This window comes from Puma concolor, chromosome C1 (assembly GCF_028749965.1).
Source record: "Puma concolor isolate L17-30 chromosome C1, mPumCon1.1.hap2, whole genome shotgun sequence".
NCBI lineage: Eukaryota > Metazoa > Chordata > Mammalia > Carnivora > Felidae > Puma > Puma concolor.
The window spans coordinates 43,038,242-43,064,158 of record NC_141674.1 but is presented as its reverse complement, the minus strand read 5'-3'; the positions used below and the strand labels follow the sequence as shown (position 1 = coordinate 43,064,158).

General features: G+C 47.4%; 1 protein-coding gene across 10 annotated transcripts in view; it reads left to right on the top strand.

The window, feature by feature from the left end:
- The window catches only part of SLC1A7 (solute carrier family 1 member 7), a 77,974-nt gene that overhangs the window by 22,368 nt on the left and 29,689 nt on the right, over positions 1 to 25,917 (top strand). For 3 of the 10 annotated variants that reach the window (XM_086717019.1, XM_086717020.1, XM_086717018.1), the window contains 3 exons: positions 15,445 to 15,549; positions 16,301 to 16,380; positions 18,887 to 18,964. In XM_086717019.1, coding sequence (XP_086573145.1) covers positions 16,337 to 16,380; positions 18,887 to 18,964 — 122 coding nt within the window. In that variant the 5' untranslated portion in view covers positions 15,445 to 15,549; positions 16,301 to 16,336. Of the gene's footprint in view, positions 1 to 10,307; positions 10,785 to 15,444; positions 15,550 to 16,300; positions 16,381 to 18,886; positions 18,965 to 25,917 lie in introns of those variants that run through there. The other 7 variants (XM_086717014.1, XM_086717016.1, XM_086717017.1 and 4 more) reach the window with 7 other exon arrangements.

The window sequence follows — 25,917 nt, the reverse complement described above, 5'->3', positions numbered from 1 at the left end:
AGGGAAACACAACATCCCTTTGCTAGAGCAAAATTGCCCTGACTCAGAACCCTCCTAAGAGTTTGGATGCCATCAGTGGTCAGAGAGTCAAGCCAGCCTTACTCACCCCAACAGGAGTCAATCCCTGATCTTGACCTCTTGATCATTAAGCTAATGACTAATAGTTCTTAGCACTGTTGCCCATATTGTCATCCTCAAGTGCCACATTCACCATCAATCAACCAATCAAGGCATTAACAAGCTCTGGACTTAACAATGAGATAAAACGAGATTTAATCAAAAGTCAGAGCCAGTTTACTTTTTTTTATGTTTGTTTATTTATTTTGAGAGAGAGAGCATATGCATAAGCAGGGGAGGGGCAGAGAGAGGGAGAGAGAGAATCCCAAGCAGCCTCCATGTTGTCAGCATGGAGCCTGACGTGGGACTCGAACTCACGAACTGTGAGATCATGACCTGAGCTGAAATCAAGAGTCAGATGTTTAACCAACTAAGCCACCCAGATGCCCCAAGAGCCAGTTTACTTTTAACCTTAGGTAACTCCCTTTCCTTTGCTGGCATCTCTTCCCCCTTCTATAAAATATTACTTAGTCTAGATTAGAGTACTTGACCATTTTGAACACATACCTTTTTCAGAGGAACAGAAAAATTTCACATTTCCCAGAGATAATGATGTGAACCTTACAGGGGAATATTCTCCTCTCCCCCAACCTTGGGAATTTTCATGGCTGGTGGGGTTAGGTAGAAACAGCCTCACTAGTCAAGAACATTTTGTTGAACTCTGTTGTTCAGGTAGTAAAAAAAAAGAGAGGATTTGTGTTTATTTTCCAAAAATAAAATTAGGATATTGACTATGTTTTTTTTTCATTTATTTTGAGAGAGAGAGAAAGAGAGAGAGTGAGTGCACACTCAGGGGAGGGGCAGAGAGAAAGGGAGACAGAGAATCCTAAGCAGCCTCCCCGCTATCAGTGTAGAGTCCCACATGGCTCAAACCCATGAACTGCGAGTTCATGACCTGAGCTGAAATCAAAGAGTCCAAAGCTTAACTGACTAAGTCACCCAGGCTTCCCTTGACCATGCTTTTTAAAGCAAAACTTCCTCAGAGGCTCTGCCATTACCCCCAAGGGGTTGTGCTGCATCCCCTCGCTCCTAGAGTAGAGGATCACTTAATCAGATGACTGGTCTGTGGTTGTGCCCAGCTCTGGAGACTGGTCTAGGTGGGTGAGGTCTGGGAGGGAAGGTTAATGGGCTGTTCTCCTGAGCTCCTCACTCCTGCCCTTGCAAAGGCCCATCTCTGGTCTGAAGGTTCTCCATGATCACTGCAGATCCCTCTTTAGCCAGGCTCTGACTGAAGGGTTCTGCGCCAGCTATCTGCACCATGTTTTCTTGTAGGATCAGCCCCCACCCTCAGCTCTGAGAAGGAGAAATCATCTGAACACAAACATTCCTGATGATGTGGAGGGATCTGTTAATCATGGGCTTTCCTGGGGACCAGTTCTCAGCAGGATTTTTCTTAGCATTCCCCACATGAGACTTTTCAGTGGTCACTGCCCACTATGGGAGAGAGGGTCTGGAAAAGATCGTTGAGGGCCTATAGCCCAGTGCCTTCCTCCCCTCACCCTGATCCCATCAGTTGCTTGAAGCCCTTCTGCTATGTGCCCCCAAGATGTCATCTAGCTTTTGTTTGTTTTTCTCTGGGAACAAGGAGTTTACTACTTCTAGAGGGAGACCATTGCATCTTCAAACATTTATGGTTGTCAGATTCCAAAATGCTGAGGAGTTAGGCCTTAGAAACAGTGATGTGGCAGGAAGGAGGGAAGGTAGAAAAGCTTTTGAATAAATTGTTCTTTCTGCTTGAGTTTTCCTAATTGAGGTCTCTATATCTTGCAACCATTTATTGAGCAGTTACTACATGCCAAGCTCATGAATTATTTTTCATGTAAGATTCTAAACTTCCCCCAAACCCTATGAGTTAGGTATAATTAATATTCTCATTTCATCGACAAGGAAGTAGAGATTCAGAGCAGTGAGGCAACATGCCTAAAAGTTGCACAGGTAGTTAAGGCGGGGCTAGGAATTAAATCCCGGTCTGTCTGACACCAAAGCCCTTGCTTTCGCCATGGTGTTTGCCTGTTCTGCAGCACTTTATAGCCTCTTGAAGGAAGGAGTCATCTTTGAGTTGAAAAAGCAAAAGCTCAAGGAGGTCAAGTGACTTACTGAGAGCATTCCTCAGTGTCAGAACATGCACCCTCTGCCCAGAGCCTCCGTGCATTGCTCGCTTTTATTTTGACTTTTTTGAGAAACCAAAGCTCAGTCCATTTCTTGTTCAATTCCTTAATCTGATTCCCTAACATCTGTGGTCCCATCTGCCCAAGATCATCCTTTCCCCAGTCACCGGCCACTATGGCTCTGCAGACAGCTATCCTGTGTCCCCCATCCTGCCTCTCCCATTCAGCAACTGCTAACCTCAGCACCTTCCCAAAGGACATGATCATCTGGCAGCCAGAGGCAGCAGAGAGCAAGAGCCTGATCAGGTTGTACTGGTAGTGGAGGGTGTTGCTCCCCAAGAGGCTCTACTCAGTTACTGCCATGCAGCCTCCTAGGTGGAGGCAATTCTGCACCATAAAGGCTGAAAAATGACAGGATTCTTTGAGAAGTGTTTCTGGGTTTAGGGAGAACTGAGTAGAAAGGGGGAGACTCCAGTTCTGTTCCTGACTTGACACCTGATTTCCAAGTGGCCCTGCCTAGTCTTCTTTCCTTCTCTGAGCCTCAGAGAGTGGAGCAGAATATCTCTGGGGCTCCCTGTGGGCTTTAACCCTGGGTTTCGAACCCTCGATCCCTGATTTTGGTGGCTGTATGGGCCCAAACAAGTGAGAAGGAGCGGGTTGGAAAGCAGTGAGAAATCACCTGGACCAGCTGTGGTCTGCAGTCTCTTCTATGCCTGCTGTGAGGCAGGATGGGCCATGCAGGGGAAGGGTAGACATCAGAGAAGGCAGAGCAATGGTGAACCTTGAGCAGCTGGTCCCAAGCTCTGGAGCAGCCTTACAGGAGAAGTTGAGCATTTTATACAAGAAAGAAAAGAAACCCAAGGTTAAGCATGATATGCCAAGAGGTGAGTGACTAGCATGATGTACTAGATATTTTGCTGTGTCTGCACAGTATATCCACTTCTCTAACTGCTCCCACACACAGCTACAGGGTTACCATAGAAATGGCGATTTTAAACAATGTGACCCTACCCCCTGCCCCTATTGGCCACAGGTGATTGGTCCAGACTGGGCCAATCAGAATCTTCCCTGGGAGTTTTGGATTTGGAGTGAAACAGAGCTGCTGGTAGCCATGTTTCCTCCACGAGGATCAGCACAGTAGCAGAAATGCTCCATCTCTCCATTAGAGAAAGAACAATCTAGCACAAATATCATCACCAATGTAGGCTCAATGAGAGCAGAGATTGTTGTCTATTTCTGTTTGTTGCTTTATCCCTTGAATATGTGTGGCATGTAATAATAGTGATAATAAAAGGACCATGTATATAGGGCTTATGATCAGACAAGTGTCCTAAGTGCCTCTCCCATGTAATTCACTTAATTAACATAACAATCCTAGAAGATAGGATGTTATTATCCCCATATTCCATGAGAAAACTGAGACACAGGGTATCCTGTCTTAGGTCACACAGATAGTTGGTCTGGGAGCCAGGATTCAAACACAAGTCATCTAGTTCCAGAGGCTGTGCTCTTAATCACTATTTTATACCACCTCTTAATAAACATGTTGATGAGGAATGAATGAATGGATCAGTCATGCAGAAAGGAGAGAGAGAATTCTGTCAACAATTGAGAACCGAGTTCATATGGTCTTTGCAGCCCAACTCTGCTCTTGCCCTTGGGTTCTGTGAAGGCCTCACCATCCAGTCTTATAAACGGGATTAGTTCCATGGGCATCTGAAGGGTCCCGTGCTTGGTTTAATGCTCTGCTGTCACCATCTCTGAATTCTTAATAATTTATCTTTGAATTTGTGCTTTATAAGCAAAGTTGGACAGGCCCGTGGAGCATGATGTGAGCAGAGAAGATGTGTGCAGTATAAATGAACCCCATCCAGTTTCTTGCCCCTCAGCTTGTGTTAGTGTATGTGGTGTCCCATGAGCTCAGAATTCTGGTAAGCTGGCCACACACGGACGTTCAGCAAGACTCAAAGCAAGTCCAAGGAAAGCATGTTATGTCTATAGCAGGGTAAGCAGGGGTGCTGTCAGCCATGAAAACCCATGCTTTCCTCAGACCAGAACTTGCTTTGAACACAGAAAGGAGACAGTGGTGTTATAAGAAAGGCAAACGGTCAAGGAACCTTACCATATCCTTTCTTACTGGTGTAACTTCCCTGTGCCGGCCAACTACTGATACTGAAAATGATATAGAAGAGAAAGGGATACCCATATAGTTCCTTTGCTTTTCAGTCCTTCCTCACCCGTGAGCCAAAGATAGAGAATGTACTGACTGGTAGAATGTTTATGTGTCAAGAGACAAAGACAGTTGAGTTCGTTTTGTATGGTGTTTCCACTGCTCCGATTAAGAACAAAATATATAGGGGCGCCTGGGTGGCGCAGTCGGTTAAGCGTCCGACTTCAGCCAGGTCACGATCTCGCGGTCCGTGAGTTCGAGCCCCGCGTCGGGCTCTGGGCTGATGGCTCGGAGCCTGGAGCCTGTTTCCGATTCTGTGTCTCCCTCTCTCTCTGCCCCTCCCCCGTTCATGCTCTGTCTCTCTCTGTCCCAAAAAAAATAAATAAACGTTGAAGAACAAAATATATATACATGTATGGGCTTCCAAATAAAAATTGTGTCCTTTTGGTGACTCTGCATACAAGATAAATGCTCCTCTATTTACATTTAAGAGTGGAGCTGCAAATATAAAGGTGAACAGGAAAATTCATGTTAATAATGGAAATTTTTAATTTTTATTGTTTCAGAATGACATTAAATAGCAAACACAACAAACAAACAAAACCAAAAAAAAATAAAAATAAAAAACAAGCCCAAAAAAATCCACCATAATAAGTTGAGAGAGAGACTGTGGAAGAAAGAAAAAGCTTCATATTTTAGTACATTTAATGCACTTTTTTCCTGCTTTTTGAACAAAAGTCTCCACATGTTCCCTTTGCACCGGGCTTCACAAACCATGTCATCAGCCTGCGTATAAATTTCCTTTTTACCTAAGCCAGTTTGATTTAATTTCCTGTTATTTTCTTTAAAAAAATTTTTTTTAACGTTTATTTATTTTTGAGACAGAGACAGAGCATGAATGGGGGAGGGTCAGGGAGAGAGGGAGACACAGAATCTGAAACAGGCTCCAGGCTCTGAGCTGTCAGCACAGAGCCCGACGCGGGGCTCAAATTCTTGGACCGTGAGATCACGACCTGAGCCGAAGTCAGACGCTTAACCGACTGAGCCACCCAGGTGTCCCAGTTTCCTGTTATTTTCTAACCAGAGTCCTAATTAATTTGGAATTGGAATTTGAACTTGCTGAGGGTTTTAACTTTACACTTTGCTCCAGCTATTATATTCAAATGAATGGAAGTATAATGCAATGTATTGGAGAGGTTTACAAATTTGGGCAAAGTCACATAGCTTCCAAGGGAATGACCTGAGATTTGAATCTGGCTCATTGTGACTCCAGAAAGTTCAAAAGAATTTTCTGTGATAATGCAAATGTTCTGTAACTGCTCAATATGGTGGCCACTAGCCACATGTGGCTATTGAGCCCTTGAAATATTCAATAGCCCTTGAATAGCCCTTGGCTACTACAACCAAAGAACTGAATTTTAAACCATCTAATTTTCATTAATTTGAATGTATATAGTGTGACCGCGCAGATCCAGAATTTGTGCCCTTACCCTGTAACCCCAATACCTGACTGATTCAGCGAGTGTTTGTAGCAGGACTGAGTTGCTCATTGGTTCCCTCTGGTTCATGGCTCTTTGATAGAACCTGGCACATAGTAGGTGCTCAACAAACAGCAGCTAAGTGGTTTCATGGGTGCTCAGGCCCAATTTCTATAGATGAACAGTCTAGAAAGGAGTGGCTGTAAAGGGAAGAAGGACAGCAACATAAGAGTCACGTTACTCCACTGTCTGAGGCAAACATGGGAAAGGACCAACCTCAGCAGAGGTCAGGACAGCCTCTCAGTGACTAACACTCACAGGAATCCACACCAAGATGGGCAAGTTGTCCACAGAAAACCTTCCCGGAAGGACCCAGCCTAGACTAGGCTGGGAAGGCTTCTCAGGGAGGAGATTAAGGCACCTCTGGTATGTCTCTGAAAAGCAGCCAACAAGCCCAGAGCTGTCATCACCATAACCCAGCTAGGAGCTCAGACAGCTCAACCCAAACTCATTTCGATACATGGAGGAAGGGGTGAGGCCCCAGGCCCACTGGCCACCCCAGCACACTGCTCCCCTGCAGGTTCCAGAACCAGCTCTTGCACCTCCCGCCTGGGCTCCTCTTTCAGAACAGGCTCTCCTCTTGTCTCCCTCTTGACCAGCACCCCCTTGCTTGGGTTAACTCGTGGTTTACTCAGGCCTCTGGCTAAATGACCCTTCCTCCAGGAAGCCTTCTCACCCTCACCACCCCGGGCTGAATTGACCCCTCTGCTGGCACTGGAGAATCATCAATCACTAACAAATAAATCCACCTTGGTGCCTGCCACCACGCCCGACGCAGAGTTGTTACAGTGGCAACGGCTTGCCTGCAAACTCCCTTCTGCGGAGTAGAGCAGCTGTACTTGAGTACGGCTCACATGGGCTGCATTTTTCTTTACGTTGCATTACACTTCCACTCAACTGGATTGGGCTCGTTTTTCACAACATTCTTTATCTTCTCTGCCCATAGCATCTTAATCTGTGCAGCTCAAGTCTCCCAGGAAGCATCTCTCAGGCTTCTCACTGCCCATCAGTTTCAGCTGCTCTGGAGGGCAACTCCTTGCTCCTTGGGGTGCCCCTTGAGCCCTCAGTCTAAGCCTTCAACTTTGAAGGTGAACCCTCAAGGTGTTTTCAAGTGACATGGTAACAGAGACTTCACTCCATTCTCATAGATATTTATTTCCTTGTCTGAGCCACTTAAAAGGGAACCAGGGTTCATGCTCAGGTGGTAACGGCAGAAGGGCCTGAGTAGGAGGAAAGAAGGAATGTTGTATCTGGGATAATTAGGGAAGGCTTCAAGGAAGATGGGGCATTGGACCTGCATCTTTGGAGTCAGAGGGAAGAACATTCCAGGCAGAGGAAATAGCATGAGCACAGGGGTAGAGGCCTAAGAGAAATGCAGGGCTAAGGGACTTGAAGTGGTTGGTGTTATAGAAGCTCCAGATCTCTCGAGCAGGAGGAGGGGGTGTCCTGAAGAGGTGAGCCAATGCAAGCCCCTGGGGCCCTCAAACCCTTCCGTAAGAAGCAAGGACTTCATCCGGGACACTGGGATGTTCCGAAGTTGTGTTCCCCAAACACCAGACCCATGGACTTCTCTGCTGCAGAAGAGGGCTAAGATTCTGCATCCCTACTCAGTGACTTCCTCCAACGTATATTAGTATTGTAAAACTTAATAGTATAACTAATACTAACTACCTGTGTCTACAAGGCAGCAGGTGATGCTCTGAGCACTTGGCATGCATCACCATATTTGACCCACATCACAACTCTATGAACTAGGCACTATTGTATGTATCATTCCTATTTTGTAGAGAAGTCAAGAAGTTTGCCCAAGATCACACAGTTAGTAAATAGACCTAAAGTTTGAACTTGAACAGTCTGACTTTGAGCTGTCCTAAAGAACTTAACTTTGTTCCATCCAGAATTTCCCAACTTGTTTTTAATTATGGAAAACATTTGCATATCTAGTAACATTGTAAGGCAATTGATTCTGTGGGCAGCAGAGAGCTATTAAAGGGTTCTTGGGGCACCTGGGTGGCTCAGTTAAGCACCCAGACTCTTGATTTTCGCTTAGGTCATGATCTCAGGGTTTGTGAGATCGAGCCCTGCATGGGAGGGAGCCTGCTTGGGATTCTCTCTCTCTCTCTCTCTCTCTCTCTCTCAAAATAAATAGATAAACTTTAAAAAAATAAAAAATAAATAAAGCGTTCTCATCCTGGACTCTGGATTTGATTTACAAATATCCTTAGTAAGCTCATTATTAGTCACTTACACTTTAGTGTGAATTAGTTCTTTCTTAGAGTTCCCTAAATTTTCTTACAAGCTTCCTGAAGGTAAATACTGTGTCAACTCATTGCTGTGTCCCCAGTACCTAAGAGAGGTGGCATGAGACTTTGCTATAAAAACATTTGCTTGAATGAATTATAATTTCACCTATTGAAGACAGTGGGAAGAATGGAAAGAAAGGCCTAGAGTCTGGGAGGCAGGTCGTGGTACTGTCAGAATGGAGGGACAGGAGGAAGGAGCAGTTGTGAGGGCTCCAAGGGAATCAGTCTTAGAGCTGAAGTGGAGAGCACCTCACACGCTTCAGCACGCTTTATTTATTTTTTATTTTTTTTAAGCCTATTTATTTATTTTGAGAGAGAGAGAGAGAGAGAGAATCCCGAGCAGGCTCCCATGCAGGGCTCGATCTCACGAACCCTGAGATCAAGATTCACTTACATCAGTGGCTTGGCTACAGGCCAGGTCAGGACACTGACTGAAACACAAATCCAAATCTCTACTCCAAATATTTTCTCTTTTCGACAGTAACTGTACCGTCTGGTTAATTGGAAAATGAGACAGTCATTGGAGTTGAAGGTTTATCGGGAAATTCCCGGTTTTAAGAATCACTGTTGGAGAAAAAACACCTCTCAGACTGGTAGCCACCTCACTCTCACCGCCTGAAGCTATTGGCAAAGAGAGGCCCTTCAGAAGATGTTTCTCTCATCCTTTTTTTTTTTTTTTTTGAGACTTTTAATTTTTTTTTTAAGTAGGCTCCGTGCCCAAAGTGGGGCTCAGATTCACAACCCCCGAGATCAAGAGTCACATGCTCCACCGACTGAACCAAACAGGCACCGCACCCCTAACAGCCCCCACCCCAACCCCCCTGCCATTTCTCTCATTCTAAGGAGGGCAAGGCTGAGGCCCAAAAAAGGCAAGGTCACAGAGCTGGTTAAGTTGGGACCAACATCCAGGGGTCCCCCTCCCAGTTGGGAGCTCTGTGCACAGCTTCAGGGCCTGCACCCCAGCCCCCTCTGCCTGGACCCCCCAGCCCTCCTTGCCATTCCTCGCCCTCTCCTCTCCATCTTCCTCCTTCCCCCCTTCGTCAGGGGAGGACCCCTTGTGCGCACGCATGCTCTCCCTGCAGCCGCCTGACTGTCCCTAATGAGATTACAGACTCCTGGTGAGACAGACCAGAGTTAATTCTCTGTAGCTTTAAAGGGCAGGCCGGGCCACAAAAAAAAGAGCAAAAAGAAAACTTTGCTCACAAAAATGGCTAAATGTGGACGATGATCCTAACAGCACTTTGCCCTGCTCGGCACAGTGCAGTTCACCCCTGCTTTCACAAATAATCTCTGGATGGGAAGTCACACCAGCGCTAATGATGCTATTATTATGTTTGTTTTTCAAATGGGGAAACTGAGGCACCCTGAGCTTATATGGCTTGCCCAGGGCCACACAGCTAGTAAACGGCAGAGCTGGGAATTGAATAGGTCCCTTGGGCTGTGTCATTTTAAAAAATAATAGGCTATGAGAGCTGACAGGGTTCCCAGCTTCAGGCTTAAAGCAACCTGAGGGATACACATCACAGAGAATGGCCGGCCCCAAGTCTGAACCCAGATCCACTGGGTTCAAATCCTGTAGCCCCCATAATACTGCTGAACACTTTTGAAGCCATCTATCTATTTATGTGGTGGAAATCAAACCAACATAGGCCTGAATTCCACTCTGCTACTGCTGCCTCTGTGAAAATGACCAAGGGACTCTCACTCCTGGGGTCTCCATTTCAGTAAAATGAAGGTTGGACTCTTAGGGTTGTTGGGTGATTCCGTATGATTCACATAAGTCAAGCAACTAGAACAGGCCGGCGCACAACACATGTCCTTTGCCTCAGTTTCCTCATCCGTAAAATGATACGTATCAGTACTTACATCTCAGAATCGGTATTAAGATTAAATGCGCTATTGCAAGTAACGTGCTTCTAGAATAGCACCTGCTATGTGGTAAATGCTTAATTAATGTTAGCGATTGCTAGTATCCTCTTGCTTTGCCTCCAGTTCTTTCTGGAATGAAGTGGGGGTAAAAATCAAACCAACCGAGCAAGCGTCCCTCTGTTCCTCCTGCAAGTCTCTGGGCCCCTCCCTTGTCTAAGAGGTGCACTTGGCTTTGAGGTCCAAACCCCCAGACCACGTGGCCTGCTCTAATTTCCCAGGCCCTGATCTGTTCCTGGCTCCTAATGACGCAGCCGGTAATAGGATTGTGGCTTCCCTCTGGGGCAGACACACAGGCCATGGCCGTGGGGCTGGCGACTGGTGCTTAGCAACCCTGACCACCTGCCTGCTGAGCAGCCAGTGCCCCTGGCTGGGACACCGAGCCCCCGGCTGGCCTCACGTGCATGGAATGGTGCTGTGCTTTGTGCCAGCAGACTGGGCTCACCATGGTGCCAGGCGCCGTCCTGGCACGAGGGAGGGATGTGTGCAAGCGGAACGGACTGCTCATCCTGTCTGTGCTATCTGTCACCGTGGGCTGCCTTCTCGGCTTCTTCCTGAGGACCCGTCGCCTATCACCACAGGTCAGACACCCAGAGCTTCACCGGGTCCCCATCGAGGAGGGGTATGTGGGCCTGAGGGACCTGGGAATCACAGTCCCATGCCCCGACTCCCTGGTGACATGACAGCGGGTGAGGCACTCTGCCTCTCTGGGTCCCAGTTTTCTCATCTGTAGCATGGGTGTGATAAAACACTGCAGGACTGGAGTGAGGTCCCATAAAATGGTGCAGGAAGTGGTTACAAATGGCATCACCACGTGAGTGAGAGGCAAGGACATCTCCTTAGAAGAACCACAGGGCCAAGAGGCATGGGAACAGGAAGAATGAGGACGTGTAAGAATGCAAGGCAGGCATCAGAGAACACCTCTTACAGCAGCTCAGATGAACAGAGAGCCAGGAAGGGTACGCCAGGCAGAAGTAACAGCAGGAGTGAGATGCAGGGCCATGAAAGATTTGGGCATGTATGGAGCAGGCTGTTCATGGCAGCTGGAACGTACACTATGAGGCAGGGGCTGGAGCTCAGGGGCCATCGGGCTTCTGGATCCCATCACCAAGCACAGGCCTGGGACAACTATGAGTAGTTTGGGGCAGGAGAGTGAAATGGTCAGATCTCAGCTTGGAGAGATCATTCTGGTGCTGAGTGCAAGCTGAGGCAGTGATACAGGCAGGGGACCAAATGAGAGGGTGGCCGCAGGGGTGAGACCTACAGCACGATGAACAGGGCACTTGTGAGACCTGTTTCCAAAAGAGGAGCCCTCAGGATGTGGTGGTGGATTGGATGCAGGGCAGGAAATCAGGGCAGGCCCCCAGGTTTCCGGCCTGTGTGACGGCCTGAGCAAGGGCCCCTTTCCCTCTCGGCACCCATCTCCCACGGGACAGGGAAGGACACTCATGCGGCATTAAAGAAAAGATTATTCTGACACTTGTAACAGTAAGGGAGACTTTATTCAGGACTATTCAGGACCATGGGAATAGGAGAGAGAGATCAGGCTTAAGTCCGAACACAACAAAGACAGCTGAGGATTTAGAGCCAATGAGCATGGTAAGGGGCCAACAGATAGAAAATTGCTAAGAGGAAACATGGAGGGTGAAGGGATTCCTGCTAAATCAACTTAGCAGGATTCTTGCTGAAGGTAAAGAGGGGGCATTCTCCCTAAACTGACTTGGCAGGATTTTTGCTATAACTGGGCTAGGCAGGCTGAAGACAAGGCTAAGGATGAGGCCTGGCCGAAAAAGGGCTTCAAGTAGCTCGTCTCGCGTTTGTGCAAGGAGTCTTTGCTGATGGGCTCTTGGAAGATCCCCTATTTCATAAATTTCCTCTTCCTGCAGCTCACAGACACCAGGTGTCAATACACCTGGGGCTCAAGGCATCAGATCTGGTCCCCCATGAAAAGGGAAACACCCCGTCCCTGAGAACTGAGCCCCTATTACAGCAGTAACACTGTTAAGCTACTCTCGGCTATTTAGGGAGAAGCATGGACTCTGGGAGCAGTGGTGGCTCCCAGACCCCGGACTCTGACTCTACTAGTGAATGGCTGTGACAGGCAAAATGCTGTCTCCTTTCTGGGCTTCGTTTTCCTCATCTGGAGTGGGGGGCACTGTATGTCCACCAGGATTGTTTTGAGAATAAACAAGGATTCATACAGCATGTGGAAGAAGGAATGAATTACAGCGGTGCTGAGTGGCTGGTCCTTCACTCCCCTCTCCCTTATCTACCTGTCCAAGTCCGACCTATGTCCAGGAACCATCTCATATTCCATATATTATAAAAGTTCTTCCAGACCTGCCTCACTCTGAACTAATACTCTGCTGCCACACTCATGCCACGCTCAGCCTTCTGCTGTCACCAGCTGCCAGCTGTCTTGCTTCAGAGCCCTTTGTGCAGGTGTCTATCCCTCCCATCAGAATTTAACTTGATGAATATCACATGGGCTTTCACGAGCCAAAATGTGAGTCTAGTTCAGTGCTTGTCACAGAGACAACCCTTGACTCTTTGCCGAATTAAACTGGCAATGGCACAAACAATCTGCAATCTACTTTCTTTAATTTCCCTGAGCAACAAAAAATATATTTCCTGCAGGAAGATTATTTTGTGAAAACAAATTGGAATGCTTCTCATTAAAAGCCAAGCTCCTCCGGGGCCTCCTTTGCCAAAGCGGCCTGCCCCATCTGCTTGGAAATGCAAATGTGTTCCGGTCTGGATTAACCTGCCAGATAAATTGAAGAAAGGATGTGAAGTCTTAGAACAATTATTTGGCAGGAATTGGCTTTCTCAGCATCTTACTTTGAAATCCAGGAGTTGTTTCTGTGATCTCTGCCAGTGACTCAGAAACTAAACCCTTATTTTGTAAGCTTATGCAACAGTCAAAAGTCATAAACAATTTGCACAATGGAAGAATGTCCTACTTGTGAAAAGAACTTAGAAAATCACAGATTTTCTCTTTGGAAATAATATCTCATTAAAAAAATACAGATTATTTTGAGAGTTCCGGTGAAACCACGGTGAATTTACAGTTGCATCCATCTTCCTTTCCTTCCTGGAATCCCACTAAAATTATAGTAATGGAATTGTTTAAAGAAATAAACTCCCAGGAGAATATGAAAGGAGATAGTGGAGAAAAGAAGTCGAGCGAGTACAATAAATTAGGCAAGAAGGGAAGTGGATAGAGTTGAATGATTGCACTTAGTAGGAGCACAGAAAGCTAAAACCTGTGTCTGTAGAAATAGATGCCACATCACTTTGGCTTAGAGGTCTCTAGAAAGGTTCTGCACTTGAAAGTGCACAGAGCTGCAGGAGGCCACGTGAAGTATGGAGGTGAAATCAGGGGCATTGGTTGGAATTTTGTTAACCAGAGCAATTAGTCCCCTAAGTCCCCTCCAGTTCATGTAATGGGGAGACTCCTTTCCACCCATCTCTACTGTCCTGCCTGTCCCAAAGAGCCAGAGAAGCTTGATTTAGGGATATCAGGCCCACCTGTGTGTGTTGGGAGAGGGGAGGTGATGAGGCACATGCGTCCCACCAATTAGCGGGATCCCAATAAGATTGCTGTCACCTGGGCTTAGACACACCCTCACCCCCCTAGCTGGAGTTAGGAAGAGGCTTCTAACTGAAACCTCAGAGAAAACATCTCCAAATTCTGCTCTCAAGGGGATTCCTTCCCATCCCATCCTATCCCCAGTACAAAAGTCAGACTGTCACCTGTTACCTTCCTTTGAGGAGCCATCACTTGACAAGCTTCACTCATGCACACAGAAGTTTAGTGCCTCACACTTACATATGAGCAGAAGCCAAGGTCAAAGCATCTAACAGAAAGAGACTAAACAAACAGAAAAGAGGGTCTCTATGAAGCAGAGACAATGCAGGAAATAGAAAAAACATTTAAATCTTTTCTTAAGTTTTTTGGACATGTGAGAGAAGATATCGTGACTGTAAAACAGAATAGGATGGAAAAAGAAAGAACAATCTAAAAACACAAAAGACTTTTTGAAATTAAAGATCTATGAGTCAAGATAAAAATGTCAGTAGCTAGCATAAAGTTGCAGGGATCTCCCAGAACGTAAAACAAGAGATGAAAATAAAAGAAAATATAAGGAAGTCAGAGGTGTCCAACATCCAATGCCCTAATAAGAGTTTTAGAGAGAGCTAGCAGAACATATGGAGAGAAAAATTTCACAGAGAATATAAGACATTTTCTCAGAAGCAAAAAATATGCACACCCCGATGAATTAAAAAAAAAGAAAATCAGAAAATCTCGTCCTGTGGTACATCACCTCATGAAAATTACAGAAAACTGGAAATTGACAGATATTCCTTCAATGGATCTGAGGGAATAGAACAAGTCTCAGCTAAGGGATAGGAAGAATGGTTCCAAACATCATAAGCAACTCTAGAATCTAGAAGACAAGGGGGAGGGAAATTCTTTCAAACTAAGAATCTTATATTTGGCCAGACTACTATCGGACATAAGGGTACAGTAAAGCATTTTTGTTCATGCTCATGGGACTCAGAAGTTTCTCTCCCATTCACCCTTATTTTTTAAAGACTTTCTGGCTCATTGGAAACCACAGTAGAACGGGACAAGGAGGCTTGATTTCTGGTCCTGCACAGTCACTGCTAAGTCCCCTCTCTCTCTTGGCTCAGCTGAACTAGATCTTTAAAACCCCTTTCTCAGCACCAAAATTCTATGAGTTGGGGCTTTTCAAAGTATCAGACTATTAACCAAGTGTTATGTTTAAAAAAAAAAAAAAATGGTTCCAAGTACAAAAATTTAACTTGGATGGTGCTTGAAAGTCCCTGTACCGGCCTCACCCACAACCTTACCCTCAGGAAGGTAGCCTCAAGCATGGTTTGCTAGAAATAGCAAAACAATTAAATTGAATTTAAAAACTTAAAAACAGCACACTCAGTTAAATTTGAATTTCAAGTGAACAACAAAAATTATTTGTTGTTGGGGCGCCTGGGTGGCTCAGTTGGTTAAGGGTCCGACTTTGGCTCAGGTCATGATCTCACAGTTTGTGAGTTCCAGCCTGGAATCAGGTTCTGTGCTGACAGCTCAGAGCCCACTTTGGATCTTCTGTATCCCTCTCTCTGCCCCTCCCCTAGTAGCACACTCTCTCACTCACTCTCTTTCTCTCAAAAATAAATAAACATTTAAAAAAATTATTTGTTGTTCATACGAAATTCATATGAAATTCAACTGGGCTTAGTGACCCCTTCTACTTCAGCTGTCAGGTTCTGGACATGTGACTCTGGAGACAGCTGATGGGCGAGGAGACCTAATCCAAGGCCCCAAGGGTAGGCTAGACCCAGCGGCCTGTGAGGAAGCCGATGTAAGAACTCTGCCCGGTAGGGGCTCTTTATACTGGATGGTGTCCCACCAACCCGATTCTCTCTCCTTTGCCAGGAGGCTGGCAAGAACCCATGATGATGCCAGGATGGGTTGGGGGTGGGGAGGCACCAGAGAACGGGCCCAATGCAGAAGAAGAAACTGACTCAAGAATGTCATGCTCTGTGGATGAGTCAGTCTCCCCATAAACTAGACTGAGAATTCCATTGCAGGAACTGTGCCTAATTCATTCTGGGGTACCCAGCACGATGCTTGGCCATATGGGCTGAATGAACGTGTGAACAGTATATGGCCCTGTCCTCTTGTCACTTACCATCTGCTACATGAATTATACCATGAATGGGCAGATGAATGGTGCAGAGGTGGAGGAGAACTGTCATTTACTGTGATTACTGAACATTTACTCTCATCCAGGCACTCTGCCAGGTACTTTATGTACCTCCTCTCATTTAAGCCTCCAAATGATCCTATGAAGTAGTTGTTACCCTTGTTACAGATGAGAAAAACTCAGAGAGATCGAGTAACTAGCTTAAAGCCACACAGCTAGTTACAGGGGGTCAAGATTAGAACCCAAGTCTGTTTGGCTCCAAAGCCAGTGCTTCCTCTGTGGACTCTGCTGTCCACGTGCTGGACAAGAGAGGGTGGGTGAATCAGGGCTTTGAACGTTGTAAAGAATGGAGCAGCTGTGAGGTCGGTACTGCCTGCTATAACCCCAGCTCTTCCTGCATTTTCAGGAAATTAGTTACTTCCAGTTTCCTGGAGAGCTCCTGATGAGGATGTTGAAGATGCTGATCCTGCCACTGGTGGTCTCCAGGTGAGGGAGGGGCAGGTGTTTGGCTGGGAGGCCAGGGCTGGGAGGGGAGAAGATTCTGTACAGATTCAGTAGGTGCCCTGCTCCTGCTGTGGGTGGCTGGCCTGAAAACTGTGATTGGGGGTCTTTATGGGCACTCGGGTGTGGCACGGGCTGCTGAAGCCTGGGTCGTTCAGTGGCACCAATTATTTCAGTCCCATTCAATGGACTTTTTGGTGACTTGAAAAAGTGACTTGGTGTCATAGGACATGACCTGGCTCCCAGGTAGCTCAGGGCCAGGGAGTTCAGGGATTGCTTTCCAGCAGAGGGGCTCTTTATGGTGAATGCAGCTGGGTGTGGGGAAAAGACAACTTTGGAGACACTCATGAGATAATATGCTGGCTCAGCTCTGCAACCTTGGACGGTTCCCAAACTCCTCTGAACTTCAGTTCCCTCACCTATACAATGAGAATAATAGCACCTACTCCAAAGGGTTGTTGCAAGGACTGTACGAGACTATATACTTGCATGTGATAGATGTTCGAAGGACTGGGTCACAGAGTGTGAGGAAGGGTGGTGGGAGCTGAAATTGGGGGGAGGTTCTTGCCCCAGCATGAAAGACCTTTTATGCCAGGCTTAAGAATTCAGACTTTACTCACTGGGGGAGGACCACTAGAAATCACTGGAGATCACCTGTCTCTACCAATGGCATGCTGTGTGGCCTTGAGCAAGCCCTTGCCCCTCTCTGCGTCTCAGATTTCCCCACCTATAACAAGCTGGCTGCTCCAGGTGGTGTCTAAGAGCCCTTCATTGCTCTGAGGCTGTGGGTTTGGAATCCTCACCTCCCAGGACTTCTCTGCAGGGAGGGAGGTGCACACATCTCTGAGACCTGTATGTGTGTGTTGGAGGAGGGTAGTGGGCTCTGTCCCTTAGGGCAGGGTCATCGCTTCACAGCCTCCCTGCTGCTGAGCCCTGAGACATGAGCCAACTCCTCTCCCCTTTCCCTCTAGTGCGGGGAGGCACTCTCTACTCCCCTCAGGGGTGCTTTGTCAAGTACAGTTCGACTTCCTGCAGGCAGCACTTAGGTCTCTCAGGACTCAGCTTCCATCCCATCCAAGACTCTGCTGAAACGCAGCTTCCCTCCCTCCAGAAGCTTTCCCTGATTCCCCAACCCACTCTGCTTGTCATCTCCTCTCCATGCATCTTTTGAGTCATTCACTGGGTCAGTGAATCTGTCAAGGTCACCAGTAGCTTCCATGTTGCTAAATCCAAAGGACACTCTCAGTTCCTGCTCTGTGTGACCTCTCTCTCCACAGCAGTTGCTACACTCGATAGAGCAGCTGATCCCCCCCCTTTCCCTCTTGAAATCCTCCTCTTGGTGCTCCCCTCCCCCCGCCTCTGTGGTTGCCTGCTCTCTGCCCCTTTATCCTAGCTTCTCTTCCTCTACTCCACTCTGAACGTCGTCGCTTTCGAGACTTCTCTCGTCCATTCTCATGGCTTTGAGGTACGACCCAGAAGCCCAACACTCCAAGTACAGATTTCCCCCCCCGGACCTCTCATCTGAGCACCACACTTGAACTACCTATTTGACATCGCTCCTGGATGTTCAACAGGTGTCTCAAATTTAGTGTCACCAGCCTGAGATTTTACCCCACAAACCAGTTCCTTCTCCTGTTTTCTGCTTGTCATTACACGGCAGCTCCGTCCACCCAGCTATTCAAACCTCCTTGCTTATTCCCGTCCCATCCCCACCACCAGCCAGTCTGCCAGTGACTGCGTCTGGTTCTGCCTCCCAGTGCCAACCCAGCTTCACCCCCACCACATGGGTCCAGACTCCACAGTAACCTCACTGGCCTCCTGGCTTTGGTCCTTGCTCCCCTCCCACCCGTTCTCCACCCAGTGGTCAGAGTGACCTCCTGAAAAGCCATCTGGGCCATGCCATTCATTAACCCGAATGAACATGACATTCCATGGCATTTAGAACAAACTCTCCCGCCCTTACCCTGATCTCAGAGGCCCTGCCTGATCCTTCCCTGCCTGCACCCCACCTCATGCCAGGCCCCACTCACTCCAGTCCCACTGGCCTTTTAGACCAGACCGACCCTCCCCCACCTCAGGGTCTCCACACATGCTGTTCCTTCTGCCTCCAACACTTCATATCTCTTCCTCTTGATCTGCTTTTTTTTTTTAATATAACTTATTGTCAAGTTGGCTAACATACAGTGTATACAGTGTGCTCTTGGTTTTGGGGGTAGATTCCCGTGATTCAATGCTTACATACAACACCCAGTGCTCATCCCAACAAGTGTCCTCCTCAAGGCCCATCGCCCATTTTCCCCTCCTCTTCCTCTTCTTTAGATCTCCATCCATGTCACCGTCACTGCCTTAGAAAGGCCCGCCCCACCCGTCGCCCCTCACTACCACCTTCACTCTCCCTCACCATACCCTATTCCTTTCCCGGCACAGCCCTTACCATCCACTGTTGTCCTGTATGTATTCACTTGTTTGCTTGTTTCTTGATCTCCCACAGGGACTGTAAAGTCTGTAAAGGCAGAGACAGTAGTCTGCTGAGGTTCCACTCTGGACCTAGCCAAGTGCCTGGCACATAGTAGGTACTCCTTAATACTTGTCAAGTGAATCAGTGAAGGGATTCAACAATCAGGCATTGTGCTCTCTGGGCACTTGGCCCTGTCCTGGGTGCTGCACATACAGAGATCAATGAGGGTCAGTCCTGGCAGAGCTCACAGGCTATGAGGGAGAAAACAGACGGTTACATGACAGCTAGGTAAGTGTGTCAATGGAAGAAGCAGAGGAGTCTTCTCTTTTCTCCTTTTCCCCTGGATTTATTATGATATAAGGCGCAGGAATCCTGTTAGGTGGCTTTACGGTCCTTTGCCATGACCGTCCTTTACTGCCCAGGTGTCACCACGTACTCAGAACAGAAATACCTCAAAGACAGAGGGTTTGCATGGACTTGGAGTCCCACAGACCTGGGCTCCCACCCTGGCGCTGTTGGTTTCTGGCTGTGTGATCTTGGGCAAGTCGTTTGACTTTTAAAAAGGCCTGGAGAGGGGCGCCTGGGTGGCGCAGTCGGTTAAATGTCCGACTTCAGCCAGGTCACCATCTCGCGGTCCGTGAGTTCAAGCCCCGCGTCAGGCTCTGGGCTGATGGCTCAGAGCCTGGAGCCTGTTTCCGATTCTGTGTCTCCCTCTCTCTCTGCCCCTCCCCCGTTCATGCTCTCTCTCTGTCCCAAAAATAAATAAAAACGTTGAAAAAAAAAATTTAAAAAAAAAAAATAAAAATAAAAATAAAAAGGCCTGGAGTCAGTCAGAGACCTGGGACCTAGACATGCTGCTACCACAAATTATCACATGATCTTAGGTAAGGCACCTTCACTCTGGGCCTCGGTTTACCCAGCTTACCTAGCAACTAAGGGCTTGTCCAGCTCTCCAAGTCCTGTCTCTCACTACACAGAAGTGCTTTCTCTGGGCTGGGAATGGAATGCGGTATTAACTTGAGAAAAGCCAGTGTGTGTTCACACATTTCCTTTGTTTATTATACGGTTTGGGCTCGTGCAGAGCAACCGTGTCACTGAAAAATGGAAGTGCTTTCATATTCTCCTACCAAGGGAGAATTGAACCTTCTTAAGGGGGAAAAAAATGACACATTTCTAAGCCCCAAACCCTCTGTCCTTGAACTCACCTTCCTTTAGCTTCAACTGTGATCCATCCATCCATCGGTCGCCCACAGTTCCCCGAGCGCTTGCTCCTGGCCACTTCAAGGCTGTGACCCCTGTCCTCCAGGAGCAGCCACTCCGTGTTACCACTCAGGGCAGAGCAAAATCGCCAGAGCTGCCTCGACAGTTCAGAGGTCAGGGATTTTCTGCAGGGTAACCGCTCCAGGGCAGTGGGAGGATACACATTAAGGCACATTTGCTCCCAGGTCCGATAACCTGCAATTCTGGGTGCCAGGCCACCTCTTTTCCAGCAGAACCTGCCACCCCGTTCCTATGCCACGTCCCTGGGATCAGGCTGGTTATGTCAGTAGCCCCTAAGTGGGTCGCATGCTTTTCTGCCTCCATACCTTTGCTCCCGTTGTTCCTCCTTCCACGAATGCCCTCTTCTCTTCCGAATTAAAGTCTCACTCTGCGTGCAAGACCCAGCTCAAGGTGCCGTGTGCAGTTCTCCCAGCTCTTTATTTATTGATAACGATTGATGATGACCCGTCTCCACCGCAGGTGCTGCTCATAACCCTGGGTGTACTCAGTATTGTTAGTTCAATGAATTCACAGTCACAGCTGGCACACCGCATGATGGGGTACAGACCCCTTTTTTTGTACAGTAGTGAAACAGCATTCCTATCTGGATGAGCCACTCCTAGGCCAAGAATTCCCTCTGCCAAGGTCACCAGTCGCTGTGACCCCTCCATGGGGAAGGACCATGTGCATCACTGTGTTTTTATGTGAGATACTGGGAGGGGGTCGGGTTCATTGTCCCCCTTGTCAACGGTGGTGGTCAGTGTAACAGATTTTTGCAGGAGACAGAAAATGAATAGACGAGCAAAGAGGGATGATGAGGTATAAAGAAATATGGGTGGTAATGGTGGGCAGTTGACACAAAGGATGATAAGATCCTATGCCTGCCTTCAGGAGTCTCACCATCTGGAAAGGGGACAGTCACAGAAACACTTTGTTTTAGAGAAAGGAGGCCCAACTCGAGCCAGCCTGGGTTGGAGCCCAGCTCAGTCAGTCTTCCCACAGTCTAGCATCTTCCAGCTCTTGGACATCTTGTCTCTAGAATCCACTCCAAACCAGCACCTGGCCTGAGCCCCCTCCTCAGACAGGCATGCCATAGCCCAGCTGAGTGCAACCTCCCCTTGGCCAGTTGTGGCTTCCTAATTTGCAGTGAGGGAGGTGAGCAAACAGTACTGGTAGGTGTGGCTGAGAATCTGCAGGAGACTCCAGGGGAAGAGCACTTACTGGACGTGTGACCCTAATCAAGTCCCAGCATCTGAGCCTTAGTGACCTTCCCTATAAAATGGGGACAACACCCACCTCCCTCACAGGGTTATTCTCAGAATGAAATAAGATAATGTACTTGGAGCACCCAGCATAGCTCCTGATATATTATGAATGTAGCATGTTTTCTCTAACTTATTAAGGCTTCTCCAAGGCCCAGATGAGATGTTTCATGAACCTGTTTTGCACCTGTTTTGCTCTCAGCAGGCAACCCCTTTGGGTGACCTGTTCTTCCTTCGTGCTTTCACTTAGCACCTGCAGCTTACGTGTCACTCTCTCTGGAAAGTCTCTCTCGACTCAGGCACACCTGGGAACACTGATACAGACCTGCATGTAGGTCTGAGTCCTGCGCACCTGTGTTCATGGCAGCCTTCCCAGGCACGTGGACGAGGTGCCATGCACGTCCACACGGCGCACACACCTCACCTGTGCCCAGAGCCATTCCCCGTGTGATGGGTGTCGAAGTCTCCTCATCCTCCATGAACCCTAGTGCTCACTACCTCTGGCTCTCCTGTGCCCTCGCATTCCTGCAACTAGTCAGGGGACAGCCTTCGTCAGTCTCCCATGCACACACATATCCCTGCTTCAAACAGTACATTAATTTAGCAATTTTCATTGACAGTTGGGGGGCAAGATCACAGGTAAGGATTACACTGAGAAGTGTAAGCCCTTCAGCCATCTCGTGGTTCTCTCTCTCTCTCTCTGTACATTCGTTATCTATTACTATGGAACAAATTACCACAAACTTAGCCAATTAACACAACCCCCATTTATTATCTACCACTTTCTGTGGCTCAGAATCCCAGGCATGGCTTAGTTGGATCCTCTGCTCAGGGTCTCATGAGGCTGCAAAGTGTAAGCTGAGCTGTGTTCTCCTCTGAAGTCTTGGCTGGGGAAGAATCTATTTCCAAGCTCATTTGAGTTGGTGGCAGAAGTCATTTCCTTGTGGCTGTTTGTCCGAGGGCCCCCCTCCTTAATGGCTATCAGCTGGAGGCCACCTTTGGGTCCTAGAGGCTACCTGTGGTTCTCTGCCTGCTGGCTCTCTCCAAAGGCAATTCCCAACATAGTTTTTTGCTTCATCAAGGCCAGAAGGAGGATCCCTCACTCTCCAGTCTTCTGAGACAGTCCTTTATAGCATAATCATGGGAGGGACATCCCATCACCTTTGCCATATTCTATTAGTTAGAAGCAAGTTCCAGATCCCACCTACACTTAGGGAGGGAGAGTATACAAGGGTGTGGATCATTGGAGGGTCAGTTTAGGGTGTAGCCACTTCTTTCTTTCTCTCTCCCCACCTCCCTTCTCTCTACCCCTATTCTAAGACCAGCCAGAAATCCTGTCCTCCTCGTCTTTTACAAGTCATTTCCACGCATGCCCTGCTCTTGGACTGGGGCGGGGTGGGGTGCTGCTCAGCTCTTGGTCCAAGTAGCTTATCAAGGAATTTCTTCTAAACAAGGACAACTCTCTTACTATAAAAATAATTCTGAAGAAAATAAGTTTCTCGGGGGACCTGAGTGGTGCAGTCGATTGAGCATCCAACTTCAGCTCAGGTCATGATCTCATGGTTCATGGGGTCGAGCCCCGCATCAGGCTCTATGCTGACAGCTCAAACCTAGAGCCTGCTTCAGATTCTGTGTCTCCCTCTCTCTCTGCCCCTCCCTTGCTTGTGATCGGTCTCTCAAAAATAAATAAGTGTTAAAAAATTTTTTGAAAAGAAAATAAATTTCCCTATCTCTTTTACAGGAACATCCCAGGGCCTACTATGGAGTAGGTACCTAATAAATGAATACTAAATGGGTTAAGAGCAGTGGAAGGGCAGCTAAGGCAGAATTCAGGGAAGTTTCATGACCAACATTTGAACTGACGCTTGGAGGATGGTTAGGAGTTGCCTTTAAATATTTTTTTGTATTTAAAAAATTCTATAGGGGCACCTAGGTGGCTCAGTTGGTTGAGCATCTGACTCTTGATCTGGGCTCAGGTTGTGATTCCAGGTCGTGGGATCAAGCCCCACATCAGGCTCCATACTGAGCATGGAGCCTGCTTAATATTCTCTCTCTCTCTCTCTCTCTCTCTCTCTCTCTCTCTCTCTCTCCCTCTTCCCCTCTCCCCTGCTTGTGCTCCCTCTCTGTGTGTCTAAAATTAAAAGTAAATAAATAAAATTCTATACTTATAGGCACTTTAGATAATTGAGGGAAAAAATCCCCCATTACCCTTCAGTCTTAATTCTGCCACTGTTATCTTTTTTCCCTATAAATGTTTGCTCTTATTCTTAGTAATGAATCACGAGGCCCAGGGTGTAGGGTGTAGTCCTTGGCTGACTGCTTCAGAAGCTCACCCTCATCTGAGCCCCTGCGCTGGCCAGGCCAGTCCTCTGATGCTGACAAGAGGCAACCAAATAAACCAAATGCCAACTTATTCATTCACAAAGTTTTACATACGACTGGTTATACATATAACTGCTAAGGAGCACAGGTGTGCACAGTCTGGCCAGAGCGTTTCTCCCTGTAGCCTCACCACTTGGGGAACCCACTGGTTACATGTTTGCCCACAGGACGATTTGAGTTTTTAATTGTAAAACCAGTGTGACTTCAGGTTTGCCACTTTAGTTATTTTCTGGGTCCCACCTGGTGGAGTCCCATCATATGTGCATTTAACTTAAACAAAATCAGTTACGCCCTCCCCCATTCATGCTCTGTCTCTCTCTGTCTCAAAAATAAATAAACGTTAAAAAAAATTAAAAAAAAAAACAAAAAACAAAATCAGTTACGTATGCTGTGGGAAACAGAGAAAAATAATTTAAAGGAGCAGGAGGCTGCCCCCATTCAAAGAGCTGTGCTCTTGAGGTGGGTGTGCTTTGCACTAAGCCAGTCTTGGTCCCCATGTGCCTCTCAAAGTGTGAGCCTCTCCCTGCAGCAATTGTGATTCTAGGGCATGAAGAGGAGATTGGGTTTGTTTTTTTCCCCTTTACATCATGGCTTCTGAGTGTACTCAGACTGCTTCAGCTGGTGTTCACCTAAAGAAACAGCAAACCCATTTCAAGTCGGGAAGAAAACTGCCTTGAGTGAACTTATATAAAACTATGCCTCCTCAACTTCATGGGCAACTTAAGGGACCTTCAAGGCAAATTTAATCATACTTGGTTTTTGCTTTATGTACTGACTTCAGAACTGAATGTGCTGAATATGGTCCTACTCCTCTGTACAGCGGGAAGCCTAGTGTCTTCCTCTTGAGGCTCGTACCATTGGCCAAAGTCAGCTTATTTCCTTCGGTGAGCTTCCAGCCAAGTAGATGGAAGTGGAACACTGGATCTTACCTCTAGCCCTGCTGCTCTGGTTCCTACCGCATGGTGTCGCTGTTGAACACAGGTCCTGCATGGTCTGGTTCAAGTCGGCACAATAAGCAGGTGCATATTCCTGCTCTGGCTCCTAGACAAACTGAAGTGCCCAGTCGTTGTTCCTCAAGGCAGCCATGCCCTGAGCGTGGCTCCTTGGGATTGAGCTCTGGTCCCTTTTCTCCCACTGTTGCATTAGCTCTGGGGGCTTTTAGTGCCAGCAGATCGTGGTCATAGGCACCCTGGTATACCCTGACCCTAACTTCAAATCACAGGGAGCAGGGGTTGGGATCTTAGTCTCTTTTCTCTCAGAAGGCTCCTGGGCCTCTCATGCAAACTGATGCACCCTTTCATAGCTCTGCATGCAGCTCTTAAAGTCTCAAGGTCTTAAGATGTGTCCGTCAACCCACAAAATCTCTCCTTTTCCCCTGGACTAAGTGTGCTTCTCACCTTATATTTGCCATTTGAAAATGTTTTCCAAAAATTAAGTCGGCTGCAAGGAGACTATAGAAGAAGCCTCAGACAAAATTTAGAAAATCCCGCCTCCCGTCACATTGGCCTAGCAATAGTCTGATGGTTAGGACCTGCCACAGCATTGTCAAAGCCCTTGAATGAGGGCTCCCCTCCCATGGGTGGTGCTTGGGTAGGTCCTGAGGGCTTTGCAGCTCTCAGCGCTCTTCTCTGTGCCCCACTGCTGATTGATCCCATGTGAATTATGCCTCTTCCACTAGAAAAGTCAAGCCTTTGGAGCCTTGGGGGCCTTCCTTTCCTGTTTCCTCTCAATGATAGCACCTGTCACTACTCCGATCCCTTTTCCTTTTAATATACAGTTTATCTCAAAGAGTACTGGCAATTTTCTGTTCCTTTACATTCTTGGAGGATACCTTACTGTTACTTTCTGCAAAAAGAAATCTAGGTGCTTCTTCTTTTTTCTTTTTCACTCAATGTGATGTCATAAGAATTGTCCATGCTGTACCCTCATCTCCATAATCTTGTTTTCATCTTGCACTTGGGCTGGAACAGAGTTTGTGAAGCCCTTTTCCTTTCACTTGACACTTAGGATGCTGCTGGATATCCTTTTGGGGCATCACTGTGTCCCACGACTCCAGAGTTACCTCGAGTTCTCTTATTTACCACACTCTTGGCCTTGGCCATAGAATAGACACAATGCCACCTGCAAATTTACAAAACAGTTCCCAGCAGGTGCTTTCTT